This window comes from Aquarana catesbeiana, linkage group LG04 (assembly GCF_042186555.1).
Source record: "Aquarana catesbeiana isolate 2022-GZ linkage group LG04, ASM4218655v1, whole genome shotgun sequence".
In the NCBI taxonomy this organism is placed as follows: domain Eukaryota; kingdom Metazoa; phylum Chordata; class Amphibia; order Anura; family Ranidae; genus Aquarana; species Aquarana catesbeiana.
Genome location: NC_133327.1, coordinates 312,944,967 through 312,964,873, shown reverse-complemented (window position 1 = coordinate 312,964,873; position 19,907 = coordinate 312,944,967). Strand labels below are relative to the sequence as shown.

The following is a 19,907-nucleotide window of genomic DNA, read 5'->3' as shown; positions in this document are numbered from 1 at the left end:
GTTGTGTCTTTTATGCAGGAGAGAACATTTACTTGTTCTCAGAGCTAGCCAGATCACATGGTATTGACATCACACATGTGGGCGTGTATACAGGCTGTAGTGGAAATCTCCTACCTGAACTCTCGGCACTGGAGAAAGTGTGCAGTTTATGATGTAACCGTGGTATACAGATCATCTAAAAAGGTATATAGTGACAGTATAATAACCGCTTCAGCCCCGGAACATTTTACCCCTTCCTGACCAGAGCATTTTTTGCGATTCGGCACTGCGTCAATTTAACTGACAATTGTGCGGTCGTGCGACGTTGCACCCAAACAAAATTGACGTCCTTTTTTTCCCACAAATAGGACTTTCTTTTGGTGGTATTCGATCACCTCTTCGGTTTCACCTCTTCGGTTTTTATTTTTTGCGCTATAGACAAAAAAAAAGCAACCATTTTGAAAAAAACAATATTTTTTAACTTTTTGCTATAATAAATATCCCCCAAAAATGTATAAAAAAACATTTTTGTTCCCTCAGTTTAGGCCGATATGTATTCTACATGTTTTTGGTAAAAAAAAAAAAAATTGCAATATGCGTATATTGATTGGTTTGCACAAAAGTTATAGCGTCTACAAAACTACAAAATAGGGGATCGTTTATGGCATTTTTATTATTATTTTTTTTTTACTTGTAATGGCGATCTGCGATTTTTTTTTTTTTTTTTTTTTTTTTTTTTTATATCAGGGCTGCATTCAAATGCATTGATTACTGTAAAAATGTCACTGGCAGTGAAGGGGTTAAAAATAGGGGGCGATCAAGGGGTTAATGTTTTCCCTAGTCTGTGTTCTAAGTAAAGGGGGAGTGGACTGTGTGGGGGAAGAGAGAGATCGCTGTTTATACTCTGTATGAATAGACGATCTGTCACTTCTCCCCTCAGAGAACCGGAAACTGTGTGTTTACACACACAGCTCCTGGTTCTCCGTGTCTCAGTGGTGATCGCGGGATGCACGCCCCCCGAGCCGATGATCACCGCCGGGCACTCGCATTGGCTCGGGGGGCGTGCATCGGGCGCGTGCCCCTAGTGGCCACAGGGCGAAGCAACGTAACATGACGTCGCTTCGCCCAGCCGTGCCTTTCTGCGGCGGCTGGTTGGCAAGGGGTTAATGTAAAAAGATTTATAAGCTGTGGACATTGTGTGTGTGTGTGGGGGGGGGCGGCGATTTACCTATTTTTCATATTTCTGGGTTTAGTAACACTTTAAGGTGACACTAAAATTCCATTCATGTATGTATTCTTAAAGTGATGGTAAACTCCGCTTTGTCACTTTTACCTATAGGTACGCTTATAATAAAACTTGCCTGTAGGTAAAATGAATATCTCCTTTTAGTAGATACAGTTAGGTCCCAATATATTTGGACACAGGCACCATTTTCATACTTGTGGCTCTGTATGCCACCAGAATAAAATTAAAAACAATCCAAATGAATTTGAAGCGCAGTCTTTCAGCTTTAATTCAAGGGGTTGAACATGAACATCAAGTACAAATTTTAGGAACTGTAACCATTTATATACACACTCCCCCCATTTTCAGGGGCTCAAATGTAATCGGACAAATTAATATAATCATAAATGTTCACTTTTAATATTTTGTTGAGAATCCTTTACTCGCAATGACTGCCTGAAGTCTGGAACCCATGGACAGTACCAAAGACTGGGTTTCCTCCTTTCTGATGTTTTGCAAGGCTCTAACTGCAGCTGTCTTCAGTTGTTCTTTGTGAGTCTTTCTGTCTTTAGTTTTGCCTTCAGCAAGTAGAAATGCATGCTCAATTGGGTTGAGAGCAGGTGATTGACGTGGCCATTGCAGAACATTCCACTTCTTTTCCTTCAAAAGCTCCTGGGTTGCTTTTGCAGTGTGTTCTGGATCATTGTCCATCTGTACTGTGAAGCGCCGTCCAATCAACTTTGCTGTAATTGGCTGAATCTGGGCTGACAGTATATCTCTAAACACTGCAGAATTCATCCAGCTGCTTCTTTCACATCATCAATAAACACCAATGACCCAGTGTCACTGGAAGCCATGCATGCCCATGCCATCACACTGCCTTTACCATGTTTTACAGATGACGTTGTGGGCTTTGGATCATGAGCTGTTCCAAGTCTTCTCCACACTTTTTTCTTCCTGTCATTCTGGTACAGATTAATCTTGGTTTCATCCGTCCAACGAATGCTTTTTTAGAACTGGTCTGGCTTTTTTAGATGTTTTTTTTTGGCAAAGTCTAATCTGGCTTTTCTATTCTTCAGGCTTATGAATATTTTTGTACCTTGTGGTGAACCCTCTGTATTTGCTCTCGTGAAGTCTTCTCTTGATTGTAGATTTTGACAATGATATGTCCACCTCCTGGAGAGTGGCCTTCACTTGTCTGGATGTTGCGAATGGGTTTTTCTTTACCATAGAGAAGATCCTGCGATCATCCACCACTGTTGTCTTCCGTGGACATCCAGGTCTTTTTATGTTGCTGAGCTCACCAGTGTGTTCTTCTTTCCTTAGAATGTACCAAACTGTTGATTTGGCCACTCCTAATGTTGCTGCTATCTCTCTGATGGATGTGTTTAATTTTTGAAGCCTTACAATGGCCTGTTTCACTTGCATGGACAGCTCCTTTGAACGCATGATGTAGGTTCACAGCAATAGATTCCAAATGCAAATACCACAATTAGAATCAACTCCAAATCTTTTACCTGCTTAAGTGATGAAGAAATAATGAAGGAGCAGCCCACACCTAGCCATGAAACAGCTTTTGATTCAATTGTCCAATTACTTTTGGTCCTTTTGAAATGGGGGGGCTGCTTTTTTTAACCCTTCCTCTGATTTGGATGTGCATACCCTCAAACTAAACCTGAGAGTGTGCACTTGCAGCTCATTTGCATTATATAACTATAGTTTGAATATGCTTTGGTAAATACCTGAAAAAAACTAAAATTGTACCCATGTCCAAATTATATATGGACCTTCCTGTATTTGCATGTTGAGCTCTGAATGGATTGCATACTTAAGTGTGCCGTCCATTAAGAGTGCTGTCCCACGACTGTGACTCCTGTGCACATGCAAGGGAGTGATGTTATCACAGCATGCCCATTCAAACAGCCAGAGCCTACAAACCTGGAATCAATACTTGTTTTTTTTAGTAGTTTACTACTGCTGTAAATAAAAAAAAGTACCTTATATTGCTCTCAGCTGCCTCCAAATACCTTTTTTATTGTTGCTGTGATCTGTCATGCTGTTAGGGGGTGGTTACATTCATTCTCCATGGTCTCATTGTATGTTGGAACATAGAGACCTCTTTCTTGCTCACCTCTGAGATGTACTATAGGATACAGTTGGGGGAAATAATTATTTGATCCCCTGCAGATTTTGTTAGTTTGCCCACTTAAAAGAAATGAAAGGTCTATATTTATTAATTTATTTTTTTTTATCATAGCTCTATTTTAAATGATAGAATATCAACCGAAAATCCAGAAAAAACACAAACCGAATGCTATAAATTAAGTTGCAATTTCACTGAGTAAATTAAAGAGGAGCTGAAGTGCTTAATGTTTCCCACACAGCACCTGGAACTAAACCTTTCCTGGACCATTTGATTGAAGGTCAATTCACCAGCAATGCTGCACTGCTGAAGAGTGACACCTAACTCCTGGCAGCAAGGGACACACACCAGAAAAACTGGGTGTTTTCTGTGCACTTTTTAAGAGGAACTGCAGTCTGCTCACATCATTTGTAATAAAAACATCTTTGCCATGCTGAAGCTTCCCTCCAACCACTTTGCATATTATTTTATATATACTGTGACTCTGTACTTGCCAAATATGCTGCAGAAATCTCCCTCCACTAAGTCTGGCTGTATCTATTTTAACTGGAGCTGAAGCTGCTGCCTGTTTACTTCCTGTTACACAGACACACCTCCGCAGCTCTCATTGGCCCTCCTATGACTCATCCCCCCTCCCTTCCTGGCATATTTTCATGAGAGTGAGAGTGAGAGCTGTGCATGATGTCATACGCCTAGGCTTTTTACCAGACAAGAAACAGGAAGTGGGCTGTATAAGGTATTTACTGGCAGAAAAAAAAAAGTACTATCCAAAGTTAAAACAATAAGAGCAGAAGATTTAATAGATGGAAAGATGAAAAAAAATGACTGAAGTTCCACTTTAAGTATTTGATCCTCAAGAAAAACATGACTTAGTACTTGGAGGAGAAAAATGAGATGATTCCCCCAAGGGGTTTTTAGCAGCTAAATATTTAAATCAAGATGTTTTAGTTTTTAATAAAATCTTTATTAGACAAAATCGAATTAAAAAAGTGAAAATGGAGATGAAATATGCGTTCTGGCTACAGATGTATACATACATATACTATTACATCTGTAAATTATCACACAATACAACTGTCAGGTGATGATACATTGCAATAGTGATATCCACAGGAACACTCCAATGTGTTTCGACTTAGTTATAGTCTTCTTCAGGGCATTTGTTCTCTAGAGAGACATATTAAAAAATACCCATATATTTAATGCTCAGAGAAAGGAAAATAATTTGAGTACACATAAAAGTCTACGATCAAACAGAATAATCGATATTAAAAAACATCAGAAGAAAAAAATAATATGAAATATCGAAATAATACAAATACTGAGATGGTGAGAACCTCATGAACGGGGATTGGCTATTTACTACCCGTATATATATGCTCTGTAATTTACAAGTAGGGATGAGCCAAACACCCCCGGTCCGGTTCGCATCCAGAACATGTGAACAGGCAAAAAATTTGTGCGAACACCGTTAAAGTCTATGGCACACAAACATGAGTAATCAAAAGTGCTCATTTTAAAGGCTTATATTCAAGTTATTGTCATAAAAAGTGTTTGAGGACCTGGGTCCTGCCCCAGAGGACATGTATCAATGCAAAAAAAAGTTTTAAAAACGGATGTTTTTTTGGGGAGCAGTGATTTTAATAAAGCTTTAAAGGAATATTACACTTTTATTGTTTCACTTTAAGCATTATTAAAATCGCTGCTCCTGAAAAAACGGCCGTTTTTAAAACTTGTTTTTGCATTGATACATGTCCCCTGGGGCAGGACCCAGGTCCCCAAACACTTTTTATGACAATAACTTGCATATGAACTCTTAAAATTAGCACTTTTGATTTTTCCCATAGACAATTCACTATAGCCGACACCACTATTACTTCATGACTTTTTTTTCCCTTTAAAAATGTAATTTTGCTCCCGAAAAAACTGCCGTTTTTGAAACTTTTTTTTTGCATTAATACATGTCCCCTGGGGCAGGACCCAGATCCCCAAACACTTTTTATGACAATAACTTGCATATTAACCCTTAAAATTAGCACTTTTGATTTCTCCCATAGACTTTTAAAGGGTGTTCTGCGGCTCTCGAATTTGCCGCGAACACCCCAAATTGTTCGCTGTTCGGCGAACAGCCAATGTTCAAGTCGAACTCATGTTCAACCTGAACATAAAGACCATCCCTATTTACAAACATCTATGAATGTATTGTATCATGATGAGGCTATAATTGCCGCTCAGGAAATAAAACTATCCTATAGCCAGAATTTATTTTAAAAAATCCCAGTAATTCCATGATCTCCACACACCGTTCCCACCTCCTCAAGATGGAGTCCAGCTCCGAGAGGCTTTTCGAAAAGCCACACAATAGAACGTTCCTGATATGAGGGAGTAGACCGCACCCGGGGTATTATGCAATAATCTTAATGAATCAAAAAAGACGATGAAACAATATACTAGAACTCGTGTTTATTTTGCAGTACTTTTGAAAAATGCCAGTAGATATCTATCTATATTAATTCTTTTAAAGTTTTATATTATTATTACTAATTAAATACTATCTAATTTTTAATTTAACATTTTTAGTATAGAGTAAGTTAGATGCTTGTTTTTAATCAAATAATGTTAGATTTTTGGTTATTTGATTGGTGTTTGGTAATAAGGGTGTGTGAAAATATATATATATATACAGTATATAGTTGTGTATATAGAAAAAAGTGAATGGGAATGCAGCAGAAAAGTTGAATATGGGAATGTGAAATAAATAGTTGAGTGGATACTAGTGTATGGGAGGTGGGTAAGTGAACTGAATCTGTGGAATGAAATAGAGTGGTGCTGCTCCCTCAAGCAATCTAAGAAAGCAAAAAACAAACGACCAAACGCAAAAACACACCCACACAAAAAAAACCTGTAGTTAATTACCTTAACTGGTAAGGAATTATGTGGGGACAACTGTTGCAATTTGAGTGCCCTGCTCAAATAGGTATACCACTCTGGTGATGATGTGCACAGAAAAATGCCATATCTATTAATTGTAAGGAGTAAAAATGAGTGATAAATACCAAGAAACTATATATATATATATATATATATATATATATATATATATATATATATATATATATATATATATATATATAAAATAAAAGCTCTAACTCTTATTATCTAGAGTGTTAAACAAAAAATACTGGTTCGGCATTTCCAACAGTACTTGCATTTGAAACTATGAACCTTCATGTGCAACAGCTCTCCTGAGATCACACTGAGCCCTGACGTCTCGCACATGCGGGACCTGCAGATCGTGGCATGTGCACCACATCCTTAGGCATCCAGCAATGATCAAAAAATGAAACCAGATCCCCCAGGTGGCGGACTTTTAAGGCACAAAATGGTAAAAAGGTATATTCTAATATGAAAAGTATTTATTGAAATATGAAAAATACACATTTAATAAAAAAACATGTTGAGAATAAACATTCCAGTGTTGTCATACAAACCAGAATACATATAACGGAGTAGTGTTTCCTGTACTCAACATTTTTTTTTATTAAATGTTGTGTATTTTTCATATTTCAATAAATACTTTTCATATTAGAATATACCATTTTACCATTTTGTGCCTTAAAAGTCCGCCACCTGGGGATCTTGTTTCATTTCTTGTAAACATTGGATATGGCACAACTATATGCCCAATTGTAAACTGACTCGCCCTCGCCAGCAATGATCAAAAGACAATTCCAGCAAGGTACAGCTCCCCCCGGTGGTCAAAAAGGCCCCCCCCCCCAGAGGAAGTATGTTATGTAGGAAGAACTGTGAGGGTCCATATCTCCCTACCTTGCCGGGAATCCTGACAGAGACCGGACCCACCTCAAGAGGCATTGAAGGACCATGAAAAGATGGAACTGCTGAAAAACTGAAAAAAAAAAAAATACAACATCCATTTGTAATACAGTGAAAACATTATAGGTATATTCTCATTGTTCAAAACCTTATTGAAGATTTTTAACTAAAATGAGCCTGAAGCATGTCAAATATTCTACAGTTCATTTTTATTTATACAGTGGAAGTCATTGTTCAATCAAATTAGTCAAATTAGTATTTTTATTGTGTCTTTCCTGATGCTAGTCCTTTTAAGAAAGGAGCATAAGAGATGGATTCATTCAGGCCTGGAAAAGTAGTGGTCTGTAATTTGAATATCCATCTTTGCGCACGTTGGAGCAATATTTTATTCCAGTCACCTCTTCTATCCGGAATGTGTATTCGATCCAAGGCGGTGAAGGTTGCTTTGGGCATTCTATAATCATGTTTCAACACTGCATGTCTGCCTACCGGTCCGGGAGGTAACGATTTCCAATTTGCATGCTGTATACATGTTTGGAAATACTCCGCCAAAATTCTTGTTTTGCCTAAATGCCATCATATAGACTACTCCGCGTGTTTATGATGGCATGCGAATGCACAGATGTCAATGGAAATCGCACCCCAAAAGTAGTACAGAAACTACTTTTGGGAATCAGTGCGGTGCCGCAAATGTGGCGTTGCACCAATTCGGATGATGCCATTGCCGCCGTTACGGCATGTGATTTGACATGTCAAATCGCATCAATGTGAACCAGGGCTAATGCCAAAGAGCTCAATTTTGATCTCATCCGAACATAGCACTTTCTCCCAATCCTTCTCTAAATCATTCAGATGTTCATTGGCATGACTGTGCATGTGCCTTCTTGAGGAGGGGGACTCACCGTGTTTGGAGGAAGAAAACCTTAAAGTGGATGTAAACCCTATTCATGAAATCTGACCTGGGCAAATATATCTGTAGCGTTTACTTATCTCTCTCCAAACCTCTAAGTCTCATGTCTGGTGCTCCATTCCTCTGTTATCAGCTTGATAACTTCTGACAAGCTCTCCAACACAGGAGATAAAAGCAGGTGGAAATTTGTGTCTGGGAGGTAACTTAAGGATAGATAAGCAGAGTGCTTGTCTATTCACAGCACAGCTCTGCAAGTTTCTTCATTCACCTGCCTATGTGGAGGGGGGGTGTCTTTCCTCCAATCACACACGGTGTATGCCCAGACTCCCCTCCCACTGCTGAAACAGGAAGAAACATTTCTAGCACAATGTGCACTTTCTAAAGAATATAGAAAGTAAAAGACAGCAGATATACATGTAAAACTTATGTAGGGAGATCTGTTTCAGCCCTGTGTATCATCTGAGGTTGTTCACTTTGCTGGGTATGTGTGAGGGTTTACATCCACTTTAAGGATTTCTAGAAGATCTGTAAAGAAGAGTGGACCAAAATCCCTCCTGAGATGAGTGCAAACCTGGTCAGCAACTACTAGAAACATCTTACCTCTGTGCTTGCCAACAAGGGTTTGTCCACTAAGTCCTAAGTCATGTTTTGCTTGGGGATCAAATATTTATTTTACTCATTGCATAGCTCCCAACTGTTCCTGATTTGGAGGGACTGTCCCTGATTTGGAGCAATGTCCCTCTGTCCCTCTTTTCTCCTCATTTGTCCCTCATTTTGGTCTGATCCATATAGTTGTATATAAAATGCTGTTTTTATCTTTCAAAAAGTGTTTCCCAGTGCTAAACCTTTTATCCAAATTCTAAAGTGCTGCATTTGTAAATTTTAAAAGCCAATATAAAGGAATAGTAGTGGTAAAAAAAAAAGCCCTTGTGAGTTTAATTAACCTTTTTTTTGGTTAATTCACTTTAGGGGGGCGTGGCAGGGGCGTGTCTTATGCCTTCATCTATTTGCCAGTAGGTGTCCCTCATTCCCATCTCAAAATGTTGGGAGGTACAGTGGAACCTCGGATTACGAGCATAATCCGTTTCAGTAATTTGCTCGTAATCCAATGTACTTGCATATCAAAGCGAGTTTTCCCATTGAAGTCAATGGAAACGAAAATAATTTGTTCTGCATTGACTTCAATGGGATGCAATACTGCATGCGGCCAGAGGCGGGGGCGCCGGAGAGCCTCAGAAACGTCCGAAAAGGGCCGAGGGACACTTCGGCGGACCTTGGCAAACTTCCGTTCACAGGTCAGCCGAACTGTCCTCGGGCCTTTCCGTGCATTTCCGATCGTCGACTTTCGGCTTTGCTCGGCTCCGCCACCCCCCGCCTCAGGCCAAAAGTGGTACTGCACACAGCTTTTGGCCGGAATCCTGCTCGTTTTGTGAGACAACACTTGCAAACTGAGATAGGAATTTTAGAAATACAGTGCTCAGTTTGCGAAACGCTTGTTAACCGTGTTACTCGCAAACCGAGGTTCCACCGTATGCTCATTGGACTGCAACTTAATTTATACAGTTTGTATTGTGTTTCTTCTGGATTTGTGGTTGATATTCTGTCTTTATCATTTAAAATACACCCGTGATAAAAACGATAGACCTTTCATTTCTTTCTGGGCAAACTTACAAACTCTGCAGGGCATCAAATAATGATTTTCCCCACTGTATGTAGTGTGCATTACAATCAACAAGAACATTTTGAAGCACATTTACCAGTCAGCCTGCAAAAAAACAAATTAGCCCTGTCTTAACAGTTCATGATAAGAACAGGGGTTTTTGTTGCACACATTTGCAAATATATGTGAAAGCTGCAGTGATGATCTCACAAGTGTCACTAACTGATGTGTAAAACACAAAGCATGAGCCCATGTAGCCCCTCCATACAGACCTGTACAGAATACAAAACACATACATAGTCTGCAATATTAGAATGGAAGGAGAACACTACAAAACACGTAATACATAGACCTCCTCGTAGTACACACACACGTAATGGAGACAGGTGCTCTGCTAACAATATGCAGTATAGAACGAGTGAAGGCGTCACCTCGAAGAAAAGTATAACAGAGGTCGCCCTGCCCTCAATAAATATGTCTCCTCCTCTGTAGGACGTGCACGTAGGCTACGTACAGTGGAGAGAGCTTATTTCCGCTTCCGGTTACACAGTGTCCTTGTCCTTTAGCAGCGGCTAGTGAGAAGCGAGGATGGGTAGCATGTTCCGCAATGTCCTGGTAAGGGCGGCCTGGAGATCCTCAGTGTGTGGTAACCATGATGGCTGTGTACGGGCGGTGCTGGGCTCATGGCAGGGAGACTTTTGTATTCCTATCCTCATCACACACGAGTCTTTGGCTTCTTTATGGACCGGTGACCTTGGTGCCCCGGCTACCAGCTTCTACAGCAAGTCTCCTGTGTGTCACATTTCTAGGAAGGGAGGATATTACAGCGGATATGTTTGGACATTACAGGACCGCGGTTATAGAACTGTGTATGTCACAACTGAAACGTCACACTTTACTAAGATGTGTACACCAGGAGGACAGATCCTAGGTGATGGCTGCTAATTTATTATTTAATCGGGGGTCAGTCAGTAGAATGTTCCTATTACAGTGGGGCTGAGTGGGTGGGGTGCATCCCCCCCCCCGTGGGGTTTGGTGGTTATCCTCCCTCCCTCTTTTACAGTGGTGATTGGTTAAGATGCCACCCCCCCCCCCCCCCTTACTGCAGTGATTGGTGGTTATGATGTCACCCCCCTTTACAGCGGTGTTTGGTTAAGATGTCCCCCCCCCCCCCTTACAGCAGTGATTGGTGGTTATGTCACCCCCCCCCCCCTCTTTACAGTGGTGATTGGTTGTGGTGTCACCCCCTTACAGTAGTGATTGGTGGTTGTGATGTCACCCCCTTTACAGCGGTGTTTGGTTAAGATGTCGCCCCCCCCCCCCCCCCCCCCCCCTTACAGCAGTGATTGGTGGTTGTGATGTCACCCCCCCTTTACAGCGGTGTTTGGTTAAGATGTCACCCCCCTTACAGGTGGGTGGTTGAGATGTCTCTTTTCCCCCACAGCAGTACAGCAGTAATTGGTGGGTAGGATACCCCTTCCCCTTAGATTGGTGATCAGTGGGTAGGATCCTGTGCAGGAACCCTGGTTGAGATGGCTGCTGTGGCTGATCCTCCTCCTGTAGAAGCCTTTTGATCAGTAGAATATACACATATACATTTTTTTTTCTCTGCACATCCTTATTCTGCTGATTCTATAAGGTAACAAATTAGAGAAAAATCCTGTCCAGTATTTTGGAGATGGTTTTTCCAAGGTCATTTCATTGCAGAAGTGTATTACATATACTTTTAATGGGCTTTCTGTTAATGATTGTGTAAGAGCTGGATTCAGTGATAGATGATAGAACTGAACTCCAGACAAAGCAGCATAGACAGTATTTCTGTACATTTAGTTCAAAGAAGTTAACCACTCTGTTTCACTAAACACACAATAGCCTGATCTCTGTCACTTTGCTCTCACCTACTGTTGGCATGCTCCTTGCAGCACAGCATACCTGATTGGCTCCTTCTCTGTCTGCCAGCCTGAGCTCTGCTTTACCAGAGCTGTCTTACAGGCCTAAAATAAGTCAAATCTAAATACTTACCGATTGCTTTAAAAAAAAAAAAAGAGGTTTTTTATGGTTGCAGAGCTTTAAAGTGACACATCTATCTTCTCCCAAACTAATCAATGTACACCCACTTGTTTCTGGTCCTGTAATGTATATTTTAATAAAAATGTCTTACTTTATTTTTCTGCCCACTTGTAGTATCCTCTGTGAGCTCCCAAACCTCTCCCCTCCCCTTTGTTTGGAATGAGCAGTACACATTAGTTGCAGTCATATACAGTGCTCTATGCACACTACAAATCACATATACTATCTGAGGAGGGAGCAACAGAGGGCGGCTACATTCGTTCTCCGTGGTCCCACTGTGTGAACGAATGTAGTCACCCTCTTAATAGAAGTCAGATCACAGCAGCAAAAAAGAAAAGGATTTGGAGGCAGCTGAGAGATAAGCGACTTAAAGCAGAACTTCACCCAAAGGGAGGTTCTGCTTGTTTACATACTCTGGCCTCTCCTTACTGCCACATTTGGCGCTGTTTGTGGTGGAGGGGGGAGCAGGTACCTGGTTTTGACAGGTACCTGCTCCCACTTTCATTCAGATGCGCTGCAGTGATCTGAGCTGAAAGTTCGGCCCCTCCTCCTTCCCCGTAGCATTCTGGGACACATCACAAGTCCCAGAAGACTACAGGACCATTCACAAGGTCCAGCGCAACGTGTGCATGCACAGTAGGAAAACGGCTGTGAAGCTGCAAGGCTTCACTGACAGTTTCCCTTACTTGAGATGCTGGCGCCTGCACCTGAAGCCAATTGAAGAATCTGCTTGGGTGAAGACATTGTTTATCCCTAGACAGGTAAGTGTCGTTATTAAACGTCAGGTAGGGATGACATAAAATGGTAGGGCTGCCTGTCTCTGGGGAGCAGTAGTGATTGGGGAATGTTGGCCACGTCAGGCAACTTACTGATGTGTTTCTGGTAGAAGTTGAGGTGTAACGATTGGTGCTTTATACATGTATCATGTTTTGTTTCAGGCCCTCCGTCAGATCTCCCAGAGATCCCTAACTACTTCTACTCGGAAGTCAGTGCAAAACAGGGTTGCAGAAAAGCAGAAGGTCTTTCAGGTATATACATGTTTTTTTACATGCTTTCTCACAATATTACCTTGTCAAATATGCATGGACAAATGAGAGGGATAGTGGGTACAACTTGAAATAATGCCTCAACGTTTATCTTTAAAGCTCAACTGAGCCTTCTCAATTTTTTACTGTAATTCAGTCATCTCTTGTTTGCAGCACCTGGAAGAGTTGCCACTCACACACAAAGCAGCAGCTGTGGTTGTGATTGGTCCAATATACCCTACTGCACACTACTCCAATTAACAGTGCTGCTCAGGGAGCTTGGGTTATTTCATGATTTTTGTGAGACTAGCTGTCTAACTCGAGTGCTGCAGCTTTGGGTATATCAACCCTTACTGCAGCACAAAGTATGTGAAATAAGCACAAAACCACAAACCTACGTATTACTGTATCACATTACTGTGGACCATCCAATTGGACTTTTGCTATGTTTAAAGGCTAACGTCACCTTTTGGAACATGTTACATGTTCCATATGTATTTAGCGTGGAACCAGTAACATGTTCAGCTCCTGCCCCTGATCTCCCTTCCCCCCCCCCCCCCCCCCCCCACCTGTGACAGCAGACATGGTATCTTCTTCCCGCACCCACTGTCACAATTTTTTAAAAATTGCATGGCACTGTGGGGCTGCTCTCACACGGCCATGTCATTCATTCAGTTTCCTATGAATGAATGAAATAAAACCTCCCCCTTAAAAATAATCAGCCAGTACAGCCGACAACTTGCAGTTTTGCATGAACTGTATGGGTTCTGATGAGCGTGCTTGTAATTCATTCACAAGCCTTTCAATCAGACAGCCCTTATGAAGGTATGAATGAAAGCTGCAGGGCTTGTCAGTAGAAGGCTGATATTGAAGCCCTGATCCACTGATTACAGCTGCAATGCGTGTGTGTATCTATATGTACAGTGCTTATAAGTCTACACACCCCTGTTAAAATGTCAGGTTTCTGTGATGTAAAAAAATGAGACAAAGATAAATAATTTCAGAACCTATTTTCCACATTTTAAGTGTACGTTTAATAACCGGTGTTATACCGGTGTTATGCGGTGTGAATTTATCCCATATAAAATGGTCTGAAATCGCATCGCACAGGAACCCACTGCTTGTTCTGTGCGATTTCATGTGTGGGCATTGTATGAACCGGTCCTGAATGGCTAAAATCGCACCACACTGCACCAAAAGTAATGCATGCACTACTTTTTAAACAGCACTGTAACTGAATCTCATGGTGCAAAAGTACGATGCGATCTGGTGTGGGCAAACGCACTGTTTGAAACCTGCGTTTTTGGGGTGTCAACTTTATATTGACACCCTCTGCAGATTGTAAATGGAGTGCGTTTTGCATGCGGTCTGAATTGCACAGAAACTCAGTTCATTTCTGTGTAAGTCATGTGTAGGCATGGTGTGAACCAGCACTTAGAGTACATTAACATGCTAAGGCTGGCAATACATTAAAAATTTTTTTTTTTTTTTTCTTTTGTACAATCAGCGAGTTGACTTGATTCACGCAGCCATACACTCTGTATGTGGATGGGGGGGATCCTTTCCGCTGAGCTATTGTGTTTTGACAGCAGGGGGACTTCCCCTCCCATCAGAATACTGATCAGTACTGTAGGCTATAGCTGGCAGCACTAAGGCTCTGTTCACAACTGAGTGATCCGGATCGAGGCCAGAATCGCCACGATTCTGCCCGCGATTCCAAATCGAGGCGAATTGCAGGAAGTTTGTGCGATGACATTACTTAATTGCACCCCAAGCATGCTGCAATTGTGGCAAATCACAATGCTTGTCACTCAAAAAGAAGCAGGAGCTTCTTTTGAGCAACAGCGTCTCTATTTGCCACAATTGCAGCAACATTTATGACATGACACTCGCAGCAAAATTGTGTCGCGTTTGGAGGTGCCTTTAAGAAGTAATGGCATTGCACAAGCGTCCCACGATTTGGAATCGTGGGCAGATCCACAGCGATTCCACCTGCAAACCAGCCCGCTCTTCTCTAAGTGGCCGGCTGTAAATGGACCGCCTTTCTGTTTAAACCCAGCTACCCGCCATCTATTTTTAGCGGACAGGATCAGATGTCGGTGTGTGTCAATGGACTCCTCCATAAAGTCAGATCCATGTACTATTTTATTTATACTTGACCTAACAATTATCTATTTATCTAATAAATGAGCTAAAGTGAACTTTTATGTAATTTTTTTTTTTTAACAGGAAGATAATGGTGTTCCGGTCCATCTAAAAGCAGGCATTAGTGATGTCTTATTGTACAGAGTGACCATGCTGCTCACAATTATTGGTAACTATAAGCAGTTTTTATAAAGTGTATGTATAATTTACTTGATTCACCTCGACCTGTACATTAAAACCGGAGGACAAAAAATTACTTGAAGTAGCCCGTTAATTATTTAAGAGAAAAATTCCCTTGAGCCTAGGTTTACATGTCAAATCACATGCCAAATTGGCTGCTATTGCCGGCAATGGCACCATCCGAATCAGTGCGATACCCCATTTGCGACGCCGCACCACCGATTTCTGTAGTTTCTGTACTACTTTTGGCGACTTTGGAGTGGGATTTGTATAGATATCTGTGCAGGAACCCGCACAGATGTACCTGGAATCACTCCTGGAGTCAATTTCAATCCCGCTGTCAGTGTGAACCTGCACTCAAATTTGTATTGGAACAAATATGTAAAAGTCACGTCACCTGGCTTCCTATTTCATAGGAGGAGGGCTCAATTCAGGAGTCTTAAACTAGAGGCCCTCCAGCTGTTGAAAAACTACAAGTCCCATGATGCATTGTAGGGCTGACCGTTACAAGCATGACTCCCACAGGCAGATGCATGATGGGACTTGTAGTTTCAAAACTGCTGGAGGGCCGCCAGTTTGAGACCCCTGCTTTAGAGGCTTAAGTTGGTAATGGGACATAGATAAGAAATGCTCTACAAAATCCTCAATGGTTGTAACACAAGATGTGCCATGTTTTCATAGGCCTCTGTGGGTGGAAAAGTAAATCGGGACTAGAATTTGGTGCTTGATATATCAATAATGCTGGCTGCAGTGTAATCCTGTAAAAGATGAAACACATTGACTTGGCGTGAGGATTGGAATTGATTTTCATCAACTGCTAAGCTGGGAAAAGCAACCTATAGGTTGAGAAAATGCGTAAGCTGAGGGAAAGGGGTACACTGACCTTTTGTGAGGTTTGAACCCAGCAAAGTGCTAGTTCTTGCAGTGCTAGAGGGAAGGAGCCAAATCTTGGGCACATACTGGCATATAGGCAGAATGGAAAGAGTTGCTCAAACTAGTCACTTTGAAAAACTTGGGAGGGGCTGCACACAGACCAAGGTGTCTTGGCATAAACGGAAAGTGTTTTTCTTCTGTTGAGGCAACAATTCTTTGTGCAGCCCCTGAGGTGCTTTACAGGCACCTATAAAAATAGCGCCTGTAAACTGCCTCTCCTGTCACTCCAATGTGAAAGCACGAGTGCTTTCACACCGGAGCGGTGCGCTGGCAGGACGTCAAATATTCCTGCAAGCAGCATCTTTTGAGGTGCTATAGGAGCGGTGTAAACACCCCTGCCCACTGAAATCAGATTGACTGATTTTTCTTGTTCTTTCCATTGGGCTTTACAAGAGAAATCACCGGGTATATGGCCAGCTTTAGATTATTTAGCGTAACCTACTTTTGCAGTGGTCCTTGGGCAGCAAACGTCTAGGCCGGGTTCACATATCTGCCTCCGCGGTTCCCAGCATGGGGGTCCGGTGCGAATCGGGTCTGAATTTTTTGCCTGAATTTGCACCTCAACTGGACTCAAACAAGCACAGGACCCTTTTGGAATGCGAGCCACAGCTGCCCCAGATATGTGTGAACTGGCTCCACTGAGAGCCAGTCACTCTCAAATGTCATGCGAATTGAATGCGGAAAACCCCGCACACATGTGTAAACCCAGCCTTAGGCAAAAACCTGACAGCAGTTTCAATGTAGTCTCAAGGAGCTACTTCTCCTTCCTGTGCAACTGATAGCAGGTCAGAGCAATCCTATATCCCTCAAAGACCTGACAATAAATCAGGCTTACTGTTTGTGATTGCAGCTCTGTAATGTCCCATATGCTTCACCACTTGTCAACGCCCATGAAATTTCTTGCAATTCAAGAGCACACAATGAGATGTATGCTGACAAGCGTCCCTCGCTATGATGTGGCAAATGACTATGCTGGTCTCGAGCGCCCCTGAGATGAGCGATGTCCCTCACATCTAGCTACATATTTGACCCCCTTGTTAGCACCATGGGCAGAAAATTGTGGCAAGTGGGAAAGCTGTCTGACCATGCTAAGTGCTACATTCATTTTATACCAAGAGAGGTTAAAATTAAGCTGCAGCCATTTTTATTCTAATGCAATTGTTTGAATGCATGTGAGCTTTTATTGGAAAGGTGAACTTGGCCTTTAAAATCAAACCAATCTTCTTGGTTTATTCTGACACTAATAAAACAAAGTTGAATACTGCCACCTAGTGATTACATTATACAATTACAGCATTATACTGCCTGCCAGGACGTTTTGAAATTTAAGCAACAAAATGGAGTTCACCAAAAAGTGGGCAGGACTAAATTAGGATCTGTGGAAAAAGGTGCAGGTTTTGGGAGTACCACTGGGTCTCTGTACTTTATTTGATGTTGGCTCATACACTTTGGATTTGATAAAAGCTAATCTGTTGTAGATTTTTCCAATTAAATGAACATTTAGCTTTACGTTTATCACTTTTTTTGTTTTTCAGGAACCGGTTATAGTTTATTTGAAATCGGCAGAGCTTCATTCCCTCAGAAGAAATGATTCCATGTTAAATTTGAACTCCGTTGGCTTCAATGTGATGCATCAGGGATTGTTCTTTCCTTGTCATAAAGATGTGTTAAAACTGTGGGAACAATATTTATTAAAATGTACTGTATTAACTGCTAGAAATAAAGCAGTTTTGCATTACTATTAGTGTTGCTTTTGTTTTCAGTAATGTGTATAGTAAGTAGTAGAGGTGCATCGAATGAACATTTTGGTGCTGAAAATGCAGGATGCACTTGGCCGAAACTGACAGTTCAATATCATGAATTTCAGCATGAGAAAAATGGATCCCTTTAAATTCTATGTATGTCTTCACACTGGTCTGTTGTGCTTCCCTTGTGGTGGTAAATCTTGCTGCATTTTTAGTCAGCCTAGGTTCACACTGCTGCGGTGCGAGATGCTGTATGGAATTCGCACAAGAATCGCAGCACGTTCCTGTGTGAATTACATGCGGTGTCTCCGGTAAGATTTGAGCAATGGATTTGTATGGCTCAAGTCGCACTGCATTTGCACCAAACTGGTAGAGGACCCTTATTTTTGTCCTCACCAGAATCGGACATTAACTTAACATACATTCCACAATCGGTTATCATGGATGGGTTGCGATTTAGATGCGGTGCTGAATTCGCTCTGTATCTAGTGTGAACCCTGGCTTAAAAAAAAAAATGCACCTCCCAGTTGAAATGCATTGAAAACGCAGCAAAAAACACATCAATAAAGCACCTGTTGCATTTTTGATATGGTGTTTTTAATAGGTCATCTGACTGACTCAAAAACCACAATCGCCATAACCATTTTTCCCCTAATCGTCTTTTAGGACAGCCACCTGAGAGAACTTGTCTCCTCCCCTCTGTTGAAAACACCTGCGCCAGCTTCTATAAATTTCCTCCTCAGTTATTTGTGTTTCCCCCAGAGGGGAGACACCACAGGAACCAGCCAGGAGAGCCAGAGGGAGGCTCAGGCAGCATGTCCTGAAAAAGGAGTAGAAACTCCTAGGACGGACCAGGGGAAAAATGTTAGTGTATACACCCGCAGCGGTTATAACACTAACCTGGTCAGAGAAAACTTTTTTTGGATATTGCCACCCCCGCATCCCTGAGCGCAGGTTGAGGTCGGGAGGGCTTCCCTTTCATCACCGAGCGCGGTGAAGCAAAGTGCAGCTCCTGCAGTCTCATGCCCCCAGCAGCGTGTGGAGTAGAACACGCCGGGTACAGGGATTGTGCGGCCTGTGTTGGGTGACATCATATCCGGCCAGAAGGGGCGTGCACTTCCGGGTTCGCGGCCGCGAACGTTGAAAGGGAGCCAGGCATGGGGCTGGAGAGGAGCTATACATACTGTAGAGACAGCAAAAGCTCCAGAGGTGACACAAGGATGGCGGATGCAGAGGATTTGGACCGCACTGCTCCAGCAGAGACCAGCTTCAGCCATGTTAAGGTAAGGGGAACCTAGGGTGGAGCTCCCCTGACCTGAACAACCCCCCAATCATTAGTGTGGGACAGGTGCAAGGGGTGGGGGGGGCGGGTTAAAGACCCTCAGGTGTCAGAGGGTGGACTCATAGGGCCCCTGGTGAGGCAAGCCCGAATGAAAGTGTTGCACTCCTGCAATTATGCAGGAAAGGGTACTGTGTGTTAATGGTTGGGGGTTTTTTCTTATGTCTTTTCAGAAAACAGAGAAAACCAGGGCCTCTCATGTTTCAAAAAGGAGGAGCCCTTCCTGTAAAATGACCCTTTTTGGGAAAAACCATTATGTAAAGATTGTATTAGCAAACTAGAAAAGGTACAATTTCTGGGGAAATTGTGAAAGTGTTCTTGCCTCTACAACTGGAGTGGGCGGAGTAACTGGGTGGGGTGGAGTGGCTTGAGTAACTGTGAAAAGTGTTAAGCTTAATATTTTAAAAAGTATAAATAGTAGTAAAAATGTTCCATCATTCGCTGAAAGAGCTGAACATTTTTTTCAAAGGTAATTTTTTTTTTCAAAAATGAATTTTTTTATTTCAAAAATTTTTTTTTTTAAAAATATTTTTTTTTTTCAAAAATATTTTTTTTTTTCAAAAATATTTTTTTTTTTTCAAAAATTATTTTATTTTTTTCAAAAATTATTTATTTTTTTTTCAAAAATATTTTTTTTTTTACATGGGGCGGTCATAATGTTTTGGCTGATCATGGGGCGGTCATAATGTTTTGGCTGATCATGGGGTTGTCAGCTTTTG

The 19,907-nt window shown here is 41.7% G+C and overlaps 1 protein-coding gene and 1 long non-coding RNA gene across 2 annotated transcripts in view; one reads left to right on the top strand and one right to left on the bottom strand.

The window, feature by feature from the left end:
* Positions 1-10,251, bottom strand: part of LOC141140053 (uncharacterized) — a 208,228-nt gene extending 197,977 nt beyond the window's left edge. The window contains exons 1-2 of the long non-coding RNA XR_012243892.1: positions 10,183-10,251; positions 7,176-7,254 (exon numbers count right to left, since the gene is read on the bottom strand). This is a non-coding gene — a long non-coding RNA (uncharacterized lncRNA). The remainder of the gene's footprint in view (positions 1-7,175; positions 7,255-10,182) is intronic.
* COX7A2 (cytochrome c oxidase subunit 7A2) lies at positions 10,217-17,842 on the top strand. The gene is made up of 4 exons (XM_073626820.1): positions 10,217-10,366; positions 12,760-12,849; positions 15,076-15,160; positions 17,640-17,842. The coding sequence occupies exons 1-4, from the start codon at positions 10,340-10,342 to the stop codon at positions 17,693-17,695; spliced, it is 258 nt and encodes an 85-aa protein (XP_073482921.1). The 5' UTR covers positions 10,217-10,339; the 3' UTR covers positions 17,696-17,842.
* The last annotated feature ends 2,065 nt before the right edge of the window (positions 17,843-19,907 follow it).